The sequence below is a fragment of the Onthophagus taurus genome, chromosome 6 (assembly GCF_036711975.1).
Source record: "Onthophagus taurus isolate NC chromosome 6, IU_Otau_3.0, whole genome shotgun sequence".
NCBI lineage: Eukaryota > Metazoa > Arthropoda > Insecta > Coleoptera > Scarabaeidae > Onthophagus > Onthophagus taurus.
The window spans coordinates 27732864-27754973 of record NC_091971.1 but is presented as its reverse complement, the minus strand read 5'-3'; the positions used below and the strand labels follow the sequence as shown (position 1 = coordinate 27754973).

General features: G+C 33.5%; 3 protein-coding genes across 3 annotated transcripts; 1 reads left to right on the top strand and 2 right to left on the bottom strand.

The window, feature by feature from the left end:
• Nucleotides 1–5399: 5399 nt before the first annotated feature.
• LOC139430169 (uncharacterized) lies at nt 5400–7262 on the bottom strand. The gene has a single exon (XM_071196828.1). It carries the CDS (start codon nt 7260–7262, stop codon nt 5400–5402), a length of 1863 nt encoding a protein of 620 aa, XP_071052929.1.
• Nucleotides 7263–14499: 7237 nt separating this feature from the next.
• On the top strand, nt 14500–16974 carry LOC139430168 (uncharacterized). The gene is made up of 2 exons (XM_071196827.1): nt 14500–14507; nt 15951–16974. Exons 1-2 carry the CDS (start codon nt 14500–14502, stop codon nt 16972–16974), a joined length of 1032 nt encoding a protein of 343 aa, XP_071052928.1.
• A 348-nt stretch (nt 16975–17322) lies between these two features.
• On the bottom strand, nt 17323–18228 carry LOC139430167 (uncharacterized). The gene has a single exon (XM_071196826.1). The coding sequence runs from the start codon at nt 18226–18228 to the stop codon at nt 17323–17325; it is 906 nt and encodes a 301-aa protein (XP_071052927.1).
• Nucleotides 18229–22110: the final 3882 nt, after the last annotated feature.

Below are 22110 nucleotides of genomic sequence, written 5' to 3'. Positions count from 1 at the left end.
TGTTCCACAACATACATTTGTGAAGTACAACTAAAAAAAAAATTCTAATTTCTAAAACAATTACAATCATAGCGATACGGCAGGTGAAGATATAATGGCGGTTCTGATGTTGCGCTTAACACTACCTGGATTATACGCGAATAAATCGCAATTAATGCGATCAGCGGTACGCTCCATCCTGAAAATAGGGGAATTCCGATAAGCATTTGTTTGCGGCATAAGTGCGTAAAACAAAAAGTCATATCGCAGTTGCCGCGGGGGAACATGAAAGTCGATCCTAGCCAGTAAAGACGGTGAATCAGAAAGACCACTGACAAGCTTGAACAGAAAAAAATATAATGACTTTTAAATTATTTGCTTTGCAAGTGCTATGTACAAAGTAATAAGCTAGGGGTTGCCTCCAGTTATTATATATACCCCTCGCCATTACTAAAAAACATATAGCATTAAATGCTGGATGGAATGATCGGGCATGACCTATATCCTTAAAGCCAATAACTTCATTAGTCGAAATGTTAAAAAACAAATGAGCTTTAATGGCCATTTCATCAAGACAGATGGAGCAGTGTCTATCTTTGGAGTTCATTGTTTCAATTTTCATTTTTAACATATCAAATATATTGTCATTAATTCCAGGCTTTAGTCTCATATTCTCAGTTGCTCTTGAGAGTGTTCTCTTACATGGCACAATAAAAAAGCTCTCCAAAAATGAATACGTTTTTGGGCTTAAAAAATATAATTTTAAACAAAAACTTTTAAAATCATTAGAGTAGCGTCGTCCGCGCCTGCATCTTTTGGTGGAGTTCAAATTGATGGATGAGAAATGGTGACATTTCTTCTGGAAATAATTTTTTTAATATTGCTTTCACATCATGGACTGTAATGCGTTCCAATGCTGGTTGCTCCAACACTTTTTTGTATGAAACTACTTGTTTTTGCAGCTGAGATATTTTGTTTTGTTGTCTGAGTTTAATTATTTTTGGTGAACTTAAATACCAAACACCAGTTTGTGTAGCTACAGTGTGTGCACTCTTCATTGCTACAGAGGTTTCTTCAGTTTGTTTTCCTATACAGCTTACTGATGTAGCATTGTTTTCGTCCTCGGGAACGGATATATCTGTAAAACATGTAATATAGGTTATGAAATACTTGATTATTCATACTTTTTAGTCCTAATAAACTATCAAAAAATTACTTACTAATCATTTCTACAGACACTTCTTCTGTTTGTTTCTCTACAGAGATAACAGATAAATTTATTTCGTGATTGTTGTCCTCAGAAACTGATATATCTGTAAAAGGTTTAATATAGGTTATTATTGAAGGTTTAAAGTTAAAAAAAATAAAACAATGTGTATTCTACAGGAAACCATGTATAATATTACATTACCTGGTCATGATACTGTATTATATGCAGATGTGTTAGATGAGCCTGCTTCATCCAAATACCGTGTAGGTTTTGCATTTTGCGGAAGTCGCTTTCTCTGGACATTTGTATACATCTCATCTTCAAAATGTAAACCACACACTCGAAAATAAGGCGAAATCTTGCCAGTACCATCCATTTTTTTTATTAAATCAAGTCGTTTACAAGCTGTAGCCCACTGCATACACCTATTAATATTTAGTTTACATTAAAGTAAAGTTTAAAATATAAATAAAAACCTCTATGAACATACCTGTACTTATTTGTAGGAAATTTATGAAGGGTTGTTCCGGTATGACCATATGTACGGCAACAACTGCGCACTACACATACAGTCAATAGCCCGTACTTGGGACAGTTTTTAGATTCCTATATCAAAGAAAATATAATATTAAGCAATTAATGATTTAAAAAGTATGCCAAAACTTTGAAGGACCCTTGTACTTACCGAATATGGATTTGCCTTTCATTAATTTGTTTCTTTGGTTTGTTAAAAAAAATGTAACTGTCCCAAGTAAGGAATACCTGCACCTAACTTGGGACACCCCTTTATTTTAATATGTGTACATACCATGTTTTGACTGCTAGTTTCTAACTTGAGACACCATAAATGTTTTTTTCAACTTTTTTAGTGTTCTAGGTGAGAAAAAAACTTCAATTGAGTTAACTAACAAATTGGGGTCACTTGTAGCGGTTTTTATTTTCATTTTTCGTAATTTTATTGTTTTCATAATTTAACACCATCTATGGTTGGTTTGACGTAAGATTCGATGCATTTTTAGTGATTTTTATTATGTTATGATTGATTGGGGTGGGGGGATTTATTTCCGGTTAGATATTGTTTTCGTGGTTACAAGCGGTTTAACCAGTCGTCTTCGAACCGTTGTGTCTTTGGGTTCGATTGAGGAGGCGTCTGATTTTTAAATGGGCTGATACCACGTTTTTGAGATAAGAGTGTCTTAGAAGAGTTTTGCATTGGTGTTTTGGCAAGATCTTCGTTTGCGGATTTTCCGGATTGGCTCTTATACTCATTTATTTTGGCACCTGTTGGAGTGTTTCATCGGATAGTTTTTTTCCGGATTTATTCGTGGTTTATTTCACCCATCACGTGAAGCCGTTATAGATCGTCAGGTAAAACGCTTTGTTATTTTCATAATTGGGATTTTGCATTGTTTATTTTTGGGTTAAGGGTTTTTGTTCATTCATATTTCGGATTTTAATTTTTGTTTTGCCTTTAGGCTTTTTATGTTTGCGTCTTATTATAAACTTTTACTAATATATATATATTTATATATATATATCTTCGAGCAAGAGGTTTTCCGTCGTAAAGCATCGAATCCAATCTTACGTCAACCAACCATCGTCTTCGTGGAGGTTTCGACCTCGTGGTTTACATTTCCTGAGAGCAGCCATCTTAATTTCCGTTTTCTACGTCCGGTTCCTTCCGAAGAAAGAGAGAGGGATAGGAAGCTGCGCAAAGGGTCTACGCAAGTAAAACATAACCAAACATAACCTTTTGGACGTCGGACGTGTCTTGGCGGTCTTGGCGCAATTCAGGATTAGTATCTATAAGAGAAAGATTTAATTCTTCGTGTTTTTGATTTAATGATTAATTAATTAATTAATACTTTTTTTTGATTAAGAGTCTTCAACTCAATATATATATATATATATCTTTTTGTTATTATCACCGATTTAAAATTTATTAAGATAGATATTTTTCTTTTAATTTTGTTAACTTATCGCTTGGACGTTACGGGCTTGTTTACTTTTTTTGACACTTATTTTGGGTGTCCCACAATTATATTTACATCAGCTGATGATAATTTATTGTGTACTAATTTTACTTTCTTTCAGGATTTTATTATTTGTATTTTATTTTTGGTTTCTCGAGTCAAAAGCCTTACTTTATATCCTTACTTTTCATTATTAAAGAACATTATTGGTATAATACTAGATATATTATTAATATAATTATTTTGATTAACAAAGTTAGTCAATTTTTGAACACATTTCAATATAGTTATTTGAATCTATTATCTCAACATTTTTTTTTTTTGTGTATGTTAGTACTTGTTTCTTTTCCTTTGACATTGGATTCGGACTTACTGGGTCAAAGGTTTGTATTGATAGGTTTCGGTTTAAGTTCGTGGCGCCCTTATTTAGATCAGAACCCTCCCTTCTTTACTGAGTTACCGGAGCCCGATCCTATCAATTTGTGTCTTGTTTGGAATTTACGGCGCTACACACTCCGTAAAACTAACCTAACCTAACATTTTTCTTGTTTGAAAAAACTTTTGCTCCATACTACTACCTTTTTCTACCAGTTCATATTGAAAAAATATCTACCCCTCACTTCACTTTCGGGCTTGACAACTTTGGACCTAATTTAGAAAGGTCCACGTCCTCCTCGATATCATCCACGTCAGGAAACACAAAAATATACTTGGAACCTTTATATTGTCGTATATACCGTATTTTCTCGAATCTTATCCGCACTCGAATCTAATCCGCACCCCGATTTTAAAAATGCATAGTGGTAAATAAATTTAGTTTGCGAATGTAATCCGCATCTTTCTTTGAGCAATTCGACAACACCAAAACGATGCGATGCTTGTTGTTATAATATAATATATAATAAATATATATATATATTTATAAATATATATTTTTTCTGTTGACTGACGCTGATGTACCTAAAGAAACCTTGCTTACGACGAGTTTTTATTAGACTAGACTTTAAATTTACCAAGCCAGAAAAAATTGGAAAATAAATAGTAATGCCTAGCACGAATGCCGTTCATATAATGCCCTCGTAGTAGCTCGAACGTGGTGTGTGCTTAATTATACATATAATAGCGTAATTATAAAAAAAATAGCAAAAATCTAAAAGATTCTTCTATACAGCAAAGTTTAAAGAGATGTTATTAAGTTAGCGTTAAGGAAATCGAAAAGCTGGTACAATTTTTGCTGTTAATGAGAGTAACATTGCGGCTGTTGCAGAAAGACAAAGTAGCTATTGCAGACTGTGAGGCATCGTGCAAAAAATTTACCGGGCTAAAGGGGAGACGATTTCATGAAATTGACGAGGCAGTTTTCTAGTTCTCTCAAGAAAAACGATAGAAGGGACTAAAAAATGTTTAATACTAGCAAAGGTTGGACTGTAGGATTTATGCGCCGAATGGGGTTATCGTTGAGGCGCAGAACTACAATTTCCCAAAAGCTCCTAATGATTTTCAAGAAAATTTCAATTTGTCTCAAACTGTAAATGTCAACGAAATGGTAGTATATCTGGATATGCCACCCAATTACACACTGGAAAGCAGAGGTGTGTGGGAAATTTCTTTATAAACATGTGGTTGCGAAAAATTGCGCATAACATTGATGCTAGCAGTAACAAGTGATAGGGAAAAATTGCTGTCATTAGTAATATTGAGAAAAAAACCATTCTGAAATCTGAAAGACTTCCCGAATGACGTCCTAGTTAGGGCACAACAAAAAGGATAGATAATGAAAAAGCTGATGATGGAATGATTAAGACAAGTATGGAGTCTTAGACCAGGAGGATTATTAAATAAGGATATTAATTAATCATAGAGTGATTGCCCTTGGTTTAGACTTCTTGTCATAATAATAATACCTGGTGGAATAACATCCATACTACAACCTGTGTATGTATATGTATATTAACAAACTCGAGAATTAACAAAACCGGGAGCAATTAAAGGAGCTTCTGAACTTGCTCAGTGAGTGTAGGCGACATGGAAAACGTTCCCTGAAAACAATATTATAACATCATTTACGAAGTTTTGTATAATCCGAATTGATCTGTATTGATCCGAAGATGACGTAATATGGGAAGAAAATGATACATAAAAATGTAAATATCGTTCTAAAACCCTTAATAAAGTGTTATTGTTATAATGTGATTTTATTTTACTATTTTCCAAATTGCAACTATACGACTGCGAATCTAATCCGCACCCGATTGTAATCCGCATTTCATTTTAGAGCACATAAAATTTGTAAAAAAGGTGCGTATTACATTCGAGAAAATACGGTACTTTACTGTCATCTTCCCATTACTATGTTTTTTTATCACTTTTGCTATGAACTGTTTCCGGCTCTCTTTCTTTGAACCGCTGTCATATGTAACGGTAACAACGACAAAGTCATCTTCATTCGCTGAGGTTGATGGCATCTCTTCAAAATCCACCTGTTCATAGCTTTCATCCAACCTATGACATTCAAGTAGAAATTGTTCTTGGGACGTTTCATTATCAATTTCTTCGGCAACTTCATCATCGAACAGTACAGACCAATCTTCATCTCCATTTGAGGAAATACTGTCATGGAAAGATTTTCGTTTTTTTCCATTGTTTGACTCCTTTTCTCTGTTATCTTTCTCCTGTCTCTTTAAACACTTGCTTTTGATTCTGTTCTGTCCCTTTTTCTGACCCCTTCTTTCCTTCGAGTCTTTAGTTTTTTCTTCTTCAATAGCCTTCAACTCTTCTACAAACTCACCTTCTGATACACTTTTGCCTAGCGTAATATTGATTTTCTTTTTCCTTGGTTGGACACTAGTTTCCTTTGTTCGTGTCTCTTTGAGAAATTCCTGGAAAGCTGTTGTCCATGCTGCACGTGAATTATTACTTGCGTCATGTGATTCATAGGACACTTTAGGCAGACATACAAGAATTTTATTTTTGTTTAACGGAAAAATCCCACTTTTCAAAAATCCTGCTTTCAGATTAGCAGGTATGTTGCTCTCAATCTGATCGAAGGTCTTTTTCAACAACCTTGCGAATTGATCCTTTCGTATAGTCCCTTTAAATTTTTCTTTCCACTCTGTAAGCTGTTTTCTCCACGTTGTCTTGAGGGGACTGAAGAAGGCCAAATCAAGAGGCTGACATAAGTGGGTGCTGTTAGGAGGCAAGAGGATGAACCGTATGTTATATTTTATGCAAGCCTCTAAAATTCCAACTGATAAGTGGCTAGAAAGATTGTCTCCGATAATGGCCTTAGGGACGTCACCAAGCTTTTTGAAGTATGGCAGTGCAATTGACATAAACCAGTCCTCAAAGAGGGCACCTTCAAACCATCCAGATTTAGATCGATTAAAGCGTGCTCCTACGGGACCCCCTTCGGTCCAAGTGTTGTACATATTATCAGCCTTGTATACAATATACGGTGGTAAGGCTATACTGCTGGCTGTTCCAGCAAACATTACTGAAAAATTGGACTTGGAAAAGTCCATGATTCGCTCTGGGCGTTTGCATTTTCTTTTTACAATGACTTTACTCTTGCCTGGATCGTCTTGGATGCTTGTTTCGTCATAATTAATGATTGCCTCTGGGGAAACATCCTTTAAAGATATTGCTAGTTCACTAAAGTAGGACTCTATTACTTCTGGGGTGACCCCAGCTGTTGCTCTTTTGATATTTTTACATAGGCGGCCCTTTAATTCTTCACTCTGCCTCTTTAGAAAACCTTTTATCCATTTGATCTCAGGCATATTATTTTTAAACCGGGGCTCATTTAGTCCATTTTTATCTAACATTTTTTTAACAATGCATCTTATGTCAAAACTTGTCAGTGGAAATCCCCACTCGACAGCTAGAGCGATACACTCAGTGATTTTCCTTTCTTCATCATTGTTGAACACTGGAGGACGTCCATATTGGTTCTGCTGTTTATTTTTGACTCTTCTTCGTATGGACGACTTAGGGACGCCAAATTTCTTTTCAGCTTTACGGTATGACATCCCGTTTTTAACCGCATTGGCAGCCTTGGTAATGTTTTTTTCATTAAAAACATGATATTGCTTCTTATTCATTTAGTTATCAGGACCAACTTAAAAAAAAAATCGAAATTGTAATCTAAAAAGCAAGGGAAAAACTCGTGTCCCACTTGAGACGGTGTCCCAAGTTAGGCATAGGTGTGCACCTTTTTCAAAAAATGTATATAACCTAAATATATAAGCTTTGATTATCAATACAGCCATTAGGCTTGTTTTATAACCTAATAGGCTTAACACAACACCAAGCTACAAATCTCTAACAATAATGGTACACTCAGGGCAATTAAAGTTATTTTGACTAACGAAATAATCAGTTTTTCACATAAAAAACTAACCGCCAAATTCTTCTTTAATATGCGAATTCAAGCAGCAGCAGACTAATCTTCTGAGCAACAAAGTAAACAAAAGACAAATACTGCCATTCCCAGCTGTCAAACTTCACTCATCAGGTTGGCCAACCCAAAAAAGTAGAATGTCTCTTTTTGTCCCAAGTTAGATACCTGTCCCAAGTTAGATACCTGTCCCAAGTACGGGCTATTGACTGTACCGACTTAACGTCCAAGCGTTCTATGTTCATTGTAACGCACTTAAAAATTAAACTAACTAAACTTAATCACTACAAAAAAACTTAATAAACAATACGAAAACTAAAGCAACACTAAAAACAAACGCTAACTAACAAACCATGTGAAATATCAGAAATCTAACCTTAAATCACATCAAAACAAAACAAACAGTGCTGCACCAAGCGGTAAAACATTGAAATATCGCCCAACACGCGTATACAAAAATAAAATGTTAAAAGTCAAAAAAAAACACTTGTCCTTACTTGTATAATCTATACCGGGTGTCCCTCAAAAGTGGCTCACCCCCATATTTTTCTTTATTATTGGTGATACACTGTTGGAAATAATTCACGAGCACACCCTGTATAATCTGAACGCGCTGGTCTAGCGCAATAAAATTTGGTATGGAAGTAGTACTAAAGTAGTGTAACTTACTCTTACATGGAGAGCAGCACAACTCTGCTGGGATGAGAAACATCAATAGCGAGAGTATACCCCGTGAGCTTCGCGTACCATCGCTACACGACGTGGCATGGAGTCTATACGTCGCTGTATTGTAGCAAGAGGGATGGCCAACCGTGCCACCTCAACTCGCCTCCATAGCTCCTCAACGTTAGCCGAGGAAGCCGGATAACGTAGAAGTCTCCGACCAGTCATTTCCCAAATATGTTTGATCGGATTCAGATGCGGAAACCGAGCTAGCCATGGAAGCATTCGCATACGGTGCTCTTCCACAAAGGTCTGTACAACACGCCCGATGTGCTGTCGTACGTTGTCGTGCATGTATAGCAGACCTGGGCGCTGCCGAACGTAGGGAAGCACAACGGACCGTAGCACCTCATCTACGTATCATTGACCCGTGATGGTCTGCTATACACGCAGCAGACGTGTACGTCCACCATGTGTAATAGCACCCCAAACCATAATGCTCGGTTGTCGGTGGATAGGGCATTCTTGCACGCACTGCTCGAGTAGACGATCACCACGTCTCCGACGAACTAAAATTCGCGCATCACCGATGCTCAATTCGAATCTTGATTCGTCGGAAAACAAAATGTCCCTCTACTCGGCAACCGTACATTCCTAGCGTTGACCCACTCGTGACGTATGCTGCGGTGCTCTGATGTTACTGGAATCCGCTGTTTCGCACGACGCATGCGCAGTCCACTATTTACCAAACGCCACCGTACAGTTCGCGTAGTGAGTGCGCCTTCCCCTGCCGGTGGCCAAACAGCTCCAAGTTGCCTTGAGGAGGACTCACACGACGCTAAAGCGCTGAGCACAAGAGCGCGATCCTCGTGTGCTGGGGTCACGCAGGGCCTCCCGGCCGCGGCTGAAGGTACCTATGTCCTACCTCAGACCATTCTCGTCATGCCCGTTGCACTGCCGATAACGACCGGTCGAGACAACGCGCAATTTCACGGAACGATACACCCTCAATGTGCATACCCTCAAACATTCACATACCTTTTACTTGAAAAAATTTTCACGATTGCTTATAATTTAAAAAAAAAAAAAATTATTTTCGTTGTTTTTTAACGTTTTTAGTACCTTCGGAAAATGTATTACAACTTTTGACGCATAGTAGCTAGGTTAATAGTATAAACTACGCTATGTCCCTCTTGATTTGCTATTTCTCGAGCAGTGATCACTGCTATGCTTTAATCACTGGTTCTTTTTTAATAATGGTGTAAATTAACAGTTGTATTAAATTAGTTTTAAAAGAAAAATGCGATCAAACAATTAAGTTTAATTCAATTATTTTAGAGAAATAGCAAATCAAGAGGGACATAACGTAGTTTATACTATTAACCTAGCTACTATGCGTCAAAAGTTGTAATACATTTTCAGAAAGTACTAAAACGTTATAAAATAACGAAAATAATTTTTTTTTCAAAAATTATAAGCTATCGTGAAAATTTTTTCAAGTAAAAGTTATGTGAAATTATACTATCAACCCAATTGAAGAAAGAAAAATTATAGATCTAAAAAAATAGCGAAATTAGTACTCACATCCGGTATAACCGGAAGTACAAAAAGAATGATTTCATGTCGTAATACTCCGTTTTAGCGACCCAACTATGCATTCCAAATGGTTTTCTTATATCACCAATAATAAAGAAAAATATGGGGGTGAGCCACTTTTGAGGGACACCCGGTATACTATGTAACGGTCTGTATTACCTCTTGCAATAAGAGCAGTTTTTAAAGATCTGTGAAATCTCTCCAGAATACCGTTGCTTTGGGGGATGATAGGTAAATCTATGAATTTAGTTTAAACTGAAAAATTTATTAAATTCATTGAAGAGTTTTGATTCAAATTGAAGCTATCCTAAATTCTCGCCCTTTGTCACCCTTGTCCACGAATCCATGTCCAATGATTTAACACCCTTAACTCCTGCTCATTTCTTAATTGGGAGAACGCTTTCGGCCCCACCAGATCCAAGCCTGGATCACGTCAAGTTAAATCGGCTATCCCACTATCAATATACGCAACGAATTCAGCAAGACTTTTGGAAGCGTTGGTCAAAGGAATACATTTCGGAACTCCAACGCCGTTCCAAGTGGTCAACTAAAACAGAGAATCTTAAAATTGATGAATTGGTTGTAGTAAAGGATAACAACTTACCAACATTGAAGTAGTTATATGGTCGCATTATCGCTTTACACCCTGGATCCGATGGTATTGCAAGAGTTGCTACCGTACGCACCACCAACGGGATTATCAAACGACCAACCAATAAACTTTGCCCGCTTCCAATGACAAACCTTAGGTGATTGTCTATTAGATATAGACAATCAAATAATTTGTTAAAATATGTTTTCTTTAGCGCTCCCCCCTCCCATATGCTCACTAATTTTTCTTTTGAAAGGCGGGGGGCATGTTGTAATTTGTATCTTTTTTATACATATTTTTGCTTTTTTTATTTGTATTTAAATTAGTTTTTCTATTTGTCAAGAATCATAGCAATAAGAGGTTTTTGTTTTGTTTTCGTTGTTGTTGACAACAAGCGCGTCCTGATGCCGGAGGGGGGAACCCCGATGGGACGAAGAGCCCCCCTCCGATACCTGTAAGTTTACGGTTTTATATGCAAACCTAGAAGTAATCACATATTTTTAATTTTTTATACGTACCTGGACCCAACGTGAAGTTGATTCAACTGCTGAAGTCGGAGTGGGGATCCCCGACGGGACGAAGAGCCCCCCTCCGATACCTACGTACCTGGACCCGACGTGGAGCTGATCCAACTGCTGAAGACGGAGGGGGGATCCCCGACGGGACGAAGAACCCCCCTCCGATGCCTGTAAGTTAACGGTCTTAAATGCAAACGTAAAAGTAACCATATGTTTTTATTTTGTTATACGTACCTTAACCCGACGTGGAGTCTTCGATGCCTACGTACCTGTATTTGAAGTGCAGTAGATCCACTAAAGTACTAAAGAATCACAGAAGACGGATGGGGGATCCCCAAGCACACGAAATGCTCCGATGAAATACCCAGAAGGGTGGTCCCGGAGCTGGGGAAAGAGGGGGAGTTTTTAGTGGGTAACTTAGGGACTAGAGTCCAACACTTCCGGCCGAAATATTTCCCAACACATCACCATCTACAAGCGCCAACAGTAGGCCGGGGTGCGTAACGCATTTTCTCCTCCTCAGCGCAAAAAAAAAAAAAAATTAATAAGATTTTTGTAAGAGCGTCGTTTGAGTCGTGTCGTACCTTTAACAATAAATAATTCGTTACAACAAAAAGCAGCAAATTGTTATTCGTTACGAAGAAGTGATAACCAGCGCTATAACATACGTTATATTATTCAACATTGTTTGTTTTCTCTAAATTTCAGGTAATTGCACAATATCTGTATTGCCCTTGTCTTCCCTTTCGCGATACCATATATGAAGTTTTCTTTTAAAAATGATGGTCCGGTCCACCAAAGTTTGGAGTTAACAAGTTTGGACGGTGTTGTATCGCGCGAAATAATGTCAGCGGGATTTTCCGTGGTGCTTACGTGATACCATTTAGCTTCCTTTGTATTTAATTGTATTTCAGCTACTCGATTAGCCACGAATATCTTCCATCTTGATGATTCAGTATTTATCCAACATAAGGTGATTGTAGAATCAGTCCAAAGATTTGTGGCATGGATTTTAATCTTCAATTGTTTCGAGCATATTTTTACGAGTCTTCACAATAAAAGTGATGCACATAGTTCAAGTCTAGGTAACGTTGTAGCTTTCAAAGGAGCAACGCAAGATTTGGCACATAGCAAGCTGCAATTGATGGTTCCGTTGGTATCAATTGATCGCAGGTAAATTGCACAACCGTACTACTCTTACTACATGCCTTGATATTTCGTTGATATTTATATGAATCAAATCGTTCGTAAAACGTTGCCATTGCAGTGCAACCACTGGAGGTAAATTCATCCCAATTTATTTGAAGTTGCCATAGCTTTTGGATGATAATCTTGGCTCGTATTAGCATAAGACTTAATAAGCCGAGAGGATCAAACATTAAGCTTACTGGGTTCGTTTATTTTGTATTGAAAGTAATCACGATTTGATACTGTGATGAACGTCTATTTTATATCAAAACACAATTTTTAAATATATAACAGATTTTTTTGGGAGCAGGTTCAAACAGAAATTCGTTAATTCAAAAATCCGACTTAACACTTTTTTATGTTAAAGATAGATTTTATGTAAAAGATAGTAAATCTTTTTTTTTTTGTTTCTATGACTTTTTATTTTTTTGATATTAACGCCACCGCTTAACGCTATCACAAGTGATATTATTACAATTTCCCCATACTCAAAATTGGAAAATTTACAAACGTAGATGACGAAATTTTACAATTCAACGTACCTTAAATTATTAATTAAAAATTAACGTTTTACAACAATTACGGCTTAAATTATCTTATAATTAATATCACTTCAAGATTCATGTTTCTATATCAAAATTAAGTTTCATATTTACATAATAGAGATACATGATATTTTCCTATTTCAACTTTTGAATTTTCATCAAATAAATCATAAGTGTCGTTATTTTTATTTATTATTCGGTATGGTGCATTAAATGTTTTCATTAATTTTGCTACTATCTTATTTCTTTTATCGGTGACTCTTCTTGTTTTAATTAGTACTAAGTCATTTATGTTCAAAATTGATCTTCTTTCTGTTCTTTTTTTCGTGTTGTCTCTTTCGATACTGTGCTTTGTTAATAAGTCTTTCTTTTCCTAATCTTATTTCTAAATTTTCTATTTCTTCATTTTTCCAAATTCAATTTATTTATCTCTTCGTTAACTTGTTCTCGGAAATTAAAAGGTATAGGATAATTTTTATAATTTAAAGGTGAATGATCTTCTACTTGAATTTTATGGGTATAATTTTTAGCAAACGTTATTTTATCATTAAATGTTATCGAATTAACCAACAAAATTTCTTTCAATCTCTCTTTACTTTCTTCCTTTATCTGAATCTTCTTTACCAATTCTTCTATATACCATTCCTTATTTCCCTCATCAATAATTATATTTTCTTTTTTATTTTCATTTATTTTATTATTTTTAATTTCATTATTTATATTTACATAATTTATTTCTTCCCCATATTCATCATATTTATTTTCTTCATAAATATTTTTATAATAATTTTCCCCTTTATTTATATTATTGATTCTTTTTACAGTTTCTTCATTCGTTTTTCTTTCAAAATGCTCATTCTTTTCTTTCTTAACACTTTCTTTATCTTCCTTTTTATTTTCAATCATTAAATGACAATATTCATTTGTTTCGAATTTTATACAATTTTTACCAATTCTTAATTCTTCTTTTTCAAAATCTAAGATCATTTAATGTTTTCGGATGTTGTCAATTCCTATCAAACACTCATATATTATGTTATGTTCACGAAAAGATAAAATTCCATTAAATAAGTTTCATTATTAATTTCGGTTACTGAATATAGTTTTTTACTCACTTGTCCTATTTTCTTCCGATTGGTTGCAAATATTTCTAATTTTTTTGTTTTCAAGATAATTTTCTAAGTTATCGTTTGTTTTTGTTATGTCGGTATTATTAATTATTGATATTTCAGCAGCTGTTTCTATTATTGCTTTAATTTCGCTTTAATATTGTATTAAATTAGTTTCTTCATTAAAGTTAAAGAAATTATGAGGGTTATCGTAAAATTTAGTAAGAATTTTGAAGTGATTTATTTTACCTAAGTTTTTTACCATTCTTCTTCTGTTGGTATAGTTTCCGATATTTCTGGTGGTTTTTATGACTTAATTGCAGTCATATAACGAACAAAGATGGGGTTGTATACAGGTAGTTTACGAACCCCAAACTCTGGCGTAAGATGTTCAGGTCCACATTAACGAAAATTTCAATAACATATTTAAAAACTTAAATATCATTACTTTGTGTGCAACAATTTATTTAAATGCTTAAATAATTTATGATTATTATTATAAAATTTATTATCTTTTCACACTAATTCTAAGATAATTATAAAAAATATGTTTTAATTTTTATATTATAAATTAATACTTGCTTTTTTTTCTAAAATCATTTAAATATAAGTAAATTTATATTCTTTACTACATTTCTGTTTTATTTTGTTGAATTTAAAATAATATAAAAAAGAAGTGCGTCCCTGGACCTAGTTCCCTGATTTATGATAGGAGGACCTATCATAAATCATGTCCAGGTACTTTTTCCGGGTGATAATTACTGCCACTACTGTTTCTGAGGGTCATAAAAACCACCAGAAATATCGGAGACTATACAGTCAGCGTTTTTTTTTACATCATCCACATTTTGGTTATACTGTCGATTCTCATTCCTTCTTGAATTTCCCGTCTCATTGTTAGTTCTATCTTCGGAATAATCCTTATAAGTCACGTGATTCATATATAAATTTTCTCGTTCTGGGGGATTTCCTCGATTCTGTGATACAAAATTAAATCTACGTGGTGGTCCTCTGTTTTGATAGTCATTATTTTGGAATCTGGGTTGAGAATTTCTATATCCATAATTATCGTGTCCATTCCCATTTCTATTTCGAGAGTAATTATTATCATATCTATTATTACTACCGTAGGTTTTATCATTATTATCACTGTTCGTATAGTTATTGTAATTGTAGTTTCTTTGATTTTGTTCTGGTTTTTTTCTCGTAATTGTAGTTATAGTTTAGTTTTGTATGTCCGTAGTTTATATTTTGATAATTTAAATTCCTTTCTTTTCTTTGGTTTTCCGTAAAATCATCTAATCTTCTTAAAATCTCCATTAATTCATTCATGCTGGAAATATTTTGATAAACAAGTGCTACGTTATCTGCATTGACAAAATGTTTGATTAAAATTTCTGCTAATTCCTTTTCTTCCAGACCCTGTATGTATTTGCTACGGTTGTATACATCACACGCATAAATTTCCCTGGTTACTTTCCAACTTTCGTTACATTTTCCATTTAATAGTTTTAATTTTTTTCGGTGTTGTTGGTTACTATTCCAAAACTGTTTCACAAATTCATTCTTAAAATCATGCAAGTTGTGGCATTTGTTCGCTACCATGTCGCTTGCTCTTGTAAAGTTAGTTGAATCAAATTCAAAATTAATTTAGGATCGTCAATATCGGTTGTTAGTCTTATCAAGTTATTTAAGTATGTCATCGGGTGTATCTTGTCCTTGGTACCCCTAAATTTGGGCCACATTTCCGGTTTTAAATATGATAATGTCGATGTAGAATCTAAATTTATCATATTACTTCTATACCTTTTACAGTATGATTTCACACTTATGAAATATGATTTCACACTAGCGAAAACAGATTTCATACAAATGAAATTTGATTTCACACTAACGAAAACAGAATTCACACAAATAAAATTTGATTTCACACTAGCGAAAACAGATTTCATACAAATGAAATTTGATTTCAAACCAATGAAAACAGATTTCACAATTAATAATTAATAATTAGATATTGGTTTCATTAATATTTAAATAAATATTTGGCAAATATCATTTTTAATTTTGAATGAAAATTATTTGACATTTTGTGACAATCATAAAAATATATCATAAGTTTTGATTTTACATTTGCAATGTCTCGTGTTAAATATAATAAAATATCAATTATATATATAGTGATAGAGAAAGAATTATAAAAGCACACGAAGAAGGCAAAGATTGGCGAGCTACAGCTACAGCTTTAGGAGTGAACGTTCGTACTGCTTATGAATGGTTGAAAAAAGATCAATCACTTCCAAAAAAGAAAGGTGGTAATGCTTCTTCCAAAAAGACCGCCGCAATTTCCGATGCATTGGTTAGATGGATTGAGGAAGATTCTACAATAACATTGAAAGGCTTATGTGATCATGTTAGCAATGAATTTCAAGTTAACGTTTGCCAAAACACAATGAAAAACTGGTTGGACGGGCAATTATTTTCACTTAAGGCACTAAGACCACAAATAGTAAATATGAATAATGAGGAAAACAAAGTCAAGCGTAAAGAGTATGTAAACCAAATATTACAAAGTCGAGCAAATGGTAGAACTCTTATTTGGATCGATGAAACAAATTTTAATTTATATTGTCGGCGAAAAGAAGGTAGATCCAAAATAGGTCATAAAGCACACGTAATTCTTCCGGCTTGTAAAGGAAGCAATTTACATTGCATTGGGGCAATGAGTGCGATGCGAATTATCTCATTTGAACATAGAAGAGGATCCTACAAAGCTCACGACTGTAAACAATGGCTGCGTCGCTTAATAGCAACTTGCACTGCGGATGGCATCGAGAAGCCAACATTTATTATTGATAATGCTCCTGTACATTCAAATCTTGAATCTGAACTTGAACCCGAAGAAGATATAGAAATAGTACGCCTTGCTCCATATTCTTATTTACTAAATCCGATTGAGTTGTTATGGAGTAGTTTCAAATCTTCCGTAAAAGTGCAAATGCAAGAAAGAATGCAAGAAATATTGAATTACAGACGCGTTAATAATCAAGGGTTAACACTTCATGAATATAGAATGCGCATCTTAGAAGAAATTTCAGATAGAGCAATTCAAGAAGTTCAACAACAACACTTACTAAGATATTCGAATCATGTAGAACGTTATTATGCAGCAGCACTACAACAAGAAAACATTCAAGAAATATAATTAATAATTTATTGGTTGCTAGATTGGTTGTTAAATTTAATTTAATAATTTTTTGTTATAAATAATGTTCTAATTAAATATTTAAATACTGTGAAATCTGTTTTCATTGGTTTGAAATAAAATTTCATTTGTATGAATTCTGTTTTCGTTAGTGTGAAATCATATTTCATTTGTATGAAATCTGTTTTCGTTAGTGAGAAATCAAATTTCATTTGTATGAAATCTGTTTTCGTTAGTGTGAAATCAAATTTCATTTGCATGTAATCTGTTTTCGCTAGTGCGAAATCAAATTTCATTTGCATGTAATCTGTTTTCGCTAGTGCGAAATCATATTTCATAAGTGTGAAATCATACTGTAAAAGGTATAGTTTTCTTTATATCTTCGATTATTTTAATTACATTGTCGTAATTTTCACATTCTTTTGTTTTTAAATTATCGAAATTTTGTTTATTTAGATCTTGGTTAATTATGATATCTTTCTTTAATTTATCTTGTTCTTCTTGTAAACTATTTAAATTTTTATGTGTTTCTTCTTTTAAATTTATAATATTATCTTTATTTTCTTTAATTTTATCGGAATACTCATTTATTTGTTGATCTATTGTCGTAATAATTTGAATTGTGTTTTCTTGTCTAATTGTTTCAATCTTTTCGTTAATTTGATACGTTATCTTTCCATCTAGTGCTTTAGTTATACCTTCTATTTGATTATTTAATTGTTGTTCGAATTTTTCAAGATTAGTTTTCATAATTATTTCATTTTCTTTTTTAATTATTTCGCAGTTTTCTACTATTAATGTTCTATTTTCTTCATTTAGTTTCTTATTTTCGTCTCTCATTCTTTTGTTTTCATCTATTATTTTAGTTGTTGTTTCTTCATTTATTCTTCTCAAATTTTCTTCATTTATGATTTTGTTCTCTCCATTTAATTTTCTCAGATTTTCTTCATTTATGATTTTGTTCTCTTCATTTAATTTTCTTAGATTTTCTTCATTTATGATTTTGTTCTCTTCATTTAATTTTTGTAGATTTCCTTCATTTATTACTCTATTATTTTCATCTCTTAGTTTATTATCTTCATTGATTTTTCGCATCATTTCCATTATATCATTCATATTTATTTCACTTTTCTCTGCTGTCTCTTTCTTATCGCTACTACTCGTATTAGCTATACTCGAAGTTTGATTCGTTTCGTCGGTATCATCTTTTCTACCTTTCGATGACGCTCTAGTTTTTATTTGTCTTTCAGCCATTTTCTTGATTTCTCGCCCCACGTTGGGCGTCAAAAATTGTGATGAACGTCTATTTTATATCAAAACACAATTTTTAAATATATAACAAATTTTTTTTGGGAGCAGGTTCAAACAGAAATTCGTTAATTCAAAAATCCGACATAACACTTTTTTATGTTTATTTACTACTATCTTTTTTCTTTGTTTCCATGACTTTATTTTTTTGATATTAACGCCACCTCTTAACGCTATCATAAATGATATTATTACAGTACCCATAATATACCCAACGTCTTTAAAGCAGATTTGCTGTTCATAACATAGCTATCTGGGTTATCTTCCTCCAAAGAGTTTAAAATTTCATTGTCATTAGTTTGTAACTTTACAATTTTGAATCCGTATTCATTTAATATTTGCCTTATGTTCATTATTAGATTTGTCTAATACTGTTTGTCATGGATTTAACGTCTGTGCTACCCGTTAGAAGATCATCTACATAAAAATCGCTAATTATCTTTTCTGATCTTATTGGATATTTTTCTTGATTGTCTATGCCGATCTGCTTTAAGCATCTTGCAGCTAAAAATGGCAGATGCAGTTCTGTAGGTTACGGTGTTTAATTTGTAATGCTTTACATTTTTTTACTTTACATTAAATTTACTTATGCTTTACTTTACATTTACTTTCTGATGTTATGAGTTCTAAATCGAATTAAGATTGAAAATAAGTCGTCCTGTACGGTCGGACCCACCTTGAGTACATCATTTAAAGAGAGATTAGAAGATGTTTTTGCTGAGCCTTCAAAAACGATTCTGGTGGTGGTGCTTCCAGGCTTTTCAATTCCATGGTGCGGTGGATAGCAAATTTGTGTTGCTGTGGTTATATGTTTGTCTTCAATCTTTGTCGTGTGTCCAAGTGTTTCATATTCCTAAAAGAATTCTTTGTAAGATGTTTGTAATTGGCTTGATCTAGTGAATCTGCGTTCAATTGCATAAAGTCTCTCAAGAGATTTATTTTTGGATTCACCCAATTGTTGATGATTATTCTTTAATGGCAATTTTACTACAAATCTACCGTTTGCGTCACGATATGTAGTTTGAATGAAATGATTTTCACATTCAGCTTTTTCTTGAGATAACTGCTGTGTTGAATCGGATATTTCTTCCAGTCTCCAAAACGATTCAAGCTCATCTTTAAGATTTTGTATTAATAAACATTTTGAAATCATTGTTTGTGTCTTAATGGAGCTGCTAGGTGTGCGACCTGCAATTATCCAACCTAAGACAGTTTTTTGCATTGGCATGTTATATCCGAGTTTGATTTGTTCCGAAAGTAAAGGGTTATATGTTGGGCAAACAGGTCGCAATATAGGGATTAGATGTAAGGAACATATCAGTAAACACTCTTCAACATTAAGCAAACATTTAAAAAAATTTAATCATACAACTTCTTTAACAATCTTTAACAATGTTACACTTATAAAGAATGTCAAAAAGTCTAGAGAAATAGATATGTATGAAGAATTTCATATTCAACAATATAAACATAACAATCAATATAATTTACTAAACGAAATTTCAGATTTCAATGATCAACGCCAATTTCTTAAATTTTGTAATTTTAATTATTTGTCCCTCATTGGAACTCTTTCTTTCGGTATTTTTCAGCTTGAACCTTGAAAAAAATTTGTAAACTTGCCGTTTTTTCACACGATTGACCCGCTTGCATTCCCTGTAACATTTTTGCGTTTTAGCTAAACGTCCTTTATGTTTCAAACCGCTCGCATACGACTCGTTTAATTTTGATATTGATACCTATTAATTAACTGTGTTTTTTTTAACCGTCCGTTTTTTCCTCTTTCTTCTTTTCGAGTTATTTTTGATATTTATTAAACGATAGAGTTAATATTACACGTTACACATATTATTTTATAACATGTTAACATATTTTCTCTTCGCTCTGAACGTGCTCCCTTTTTTAATAATGAAATGGTGAGTTTCCTAATTGTTACACATTTCGAACTACTATTTTAATTTATTGATTATTTATTTTACTAATTCATTTTACCTAATAATTGATTTTTTATACAGGATACTTGAAAAGGATTTTTAAAGAAATTTTGACATTTTGACATTTTTGGCTTATTTAGAGAAAGCATCATTTTCATGATTTGTATACTTATAAGAGAAACAGCATTATATAGAATATTATTGATAGTTTTATGTAATAGTATTTAATATACCTGTACTTAATAAGAACCGCTTTTTCTCATTTTTAGTCGTGCTTGATTACATTAATGTAGCACTGATTTAAAAAATAAAATGTTTCATCATTACTTGGGAATTTTTTAATACTGTTATAAATGATGAACCAATAATCTCAAATAGCTAATCTAATGTGGATAACAGATGATCACTTTCTGTGTAGGTTCCACCATTTATAATTGTACCCCATACTGCGGATATTATCTCCTTTTTGTGTATTAATTAGATTTAATACAGTTTTTGTATTGTTGAAGAATAAACTATTATTATTATATTATTATTTTTTTTGTGCCCATCGACTACTGTGGTCATTAGAGCGACATCGAATAAAACCGACTGTATATCTCAGTAATAATAAAAACCGGCCAATAAGGGCCACGACACAAACATCAAGATGGAACATAAAAATAAAAACAACGAATAAGTACAAAATAAAATTATATATGGGACGAAACGATATAAACGAAGAAGGAAGACTAAACTAATATCACAGAATAAATAACAAAAAGAGAGTCCAAAAAGGGCCACGAAATAAACACAAATAAAATAAATAAATATGGAAAATAAATAAAATAAACTATAAATTAAAAGCTAAGAAAAACGAAATTATTCATATGCGCCCGTACAGACCCGCACCCTTCACAAAAGCCATAACAATTGCGATGTTGTGACGAGAGACACTGAGAGTGTCGTTGCGATAAAATCGACATTGACATCTCAGTTCGTCCCATCGAACGCACTCTGTCAGTATGTGCCTCATGGTAAGCGGCACGTTGCATACCTCGCAACGAGGCTGCTCTCGTCGTCTAAAGGTGCATACACATCAAGCGAACGAATGCCGAACACTGAAAGCGAATTCGAACAATGTACTATCGGCCAAACCTTATTTACTACATGGCGTAAGGGACAGAAAATAAATCCCCCGCACGGTCGCTTTGCCGAGTACGGCCGAAGAATCGAAGACTGGAGGGGCGTACTCATTTTCTCTCGAACCTTTGCTCTAGCCTGAAGTGCCGGGCGCCCGATGCCAGCTTAAAGTCGAGCGCGCCTTGGATTCGAACAAAAATACACAATTTCGTTTTTACAATTCAAATAACTGTACCAATGTTATGACGTAGTCGATTTTAAAAATTCATAAAATTGTCAAATATATTCATTAAAATAAAATAATTGAACTTTAATAAGTGAAAAAAATTGTTTCTTAATTTTAAATACGTTTCTGTACTGTATATCTTCGTAAAGTTGAAGAATTTAGTTAAAATTCGATGTAAAAATCGTCTCTTAATTTCCATTAGTGATATTTTTTTTCTAATCTCATTTAAAATGGCATTTTAACCGTTTAATATTATAGAAAGTCTCAATAATTTCAAGCCATTTACGACCATTAATGCGTTTACGCACCGTTTCTTCACATTTTTTTGCGTATTTTTGACATAAGGCTTTTGCGAATTTTTTTTTCTTGAGTTGATATATTTTTTTTGTAATAAGTCTTAAAATTTTACAATAATTTCTCTCCTTCATCGTAAATGGGTAAACAATAAACTTTTTATTTTTTGTACACTTTAGTAATGTTAAAAAATTTATTACCTTATTCACATAAGGTAATATAAAATTTCTGTTGAAACTACCTGTAAACTGA

What these genes read in the sequence shown, in the direction of transcription:
- LOC139430169 (XM_071196828.1), bottom strand. Translation starts at nt 7,262, where the DNA reads ATGAATAAGAAGCAATATCATGTTTTTAATGAAAAAAACATTACCAAG.
- LOC139430167 (XM_071196826.1), bottom strand. Translation starts at nt 18,228, where the DNA reads ATGGCTGAAAGACAAATAAAAACTAGAGCGTCATCGAAAGGTAGAAAA.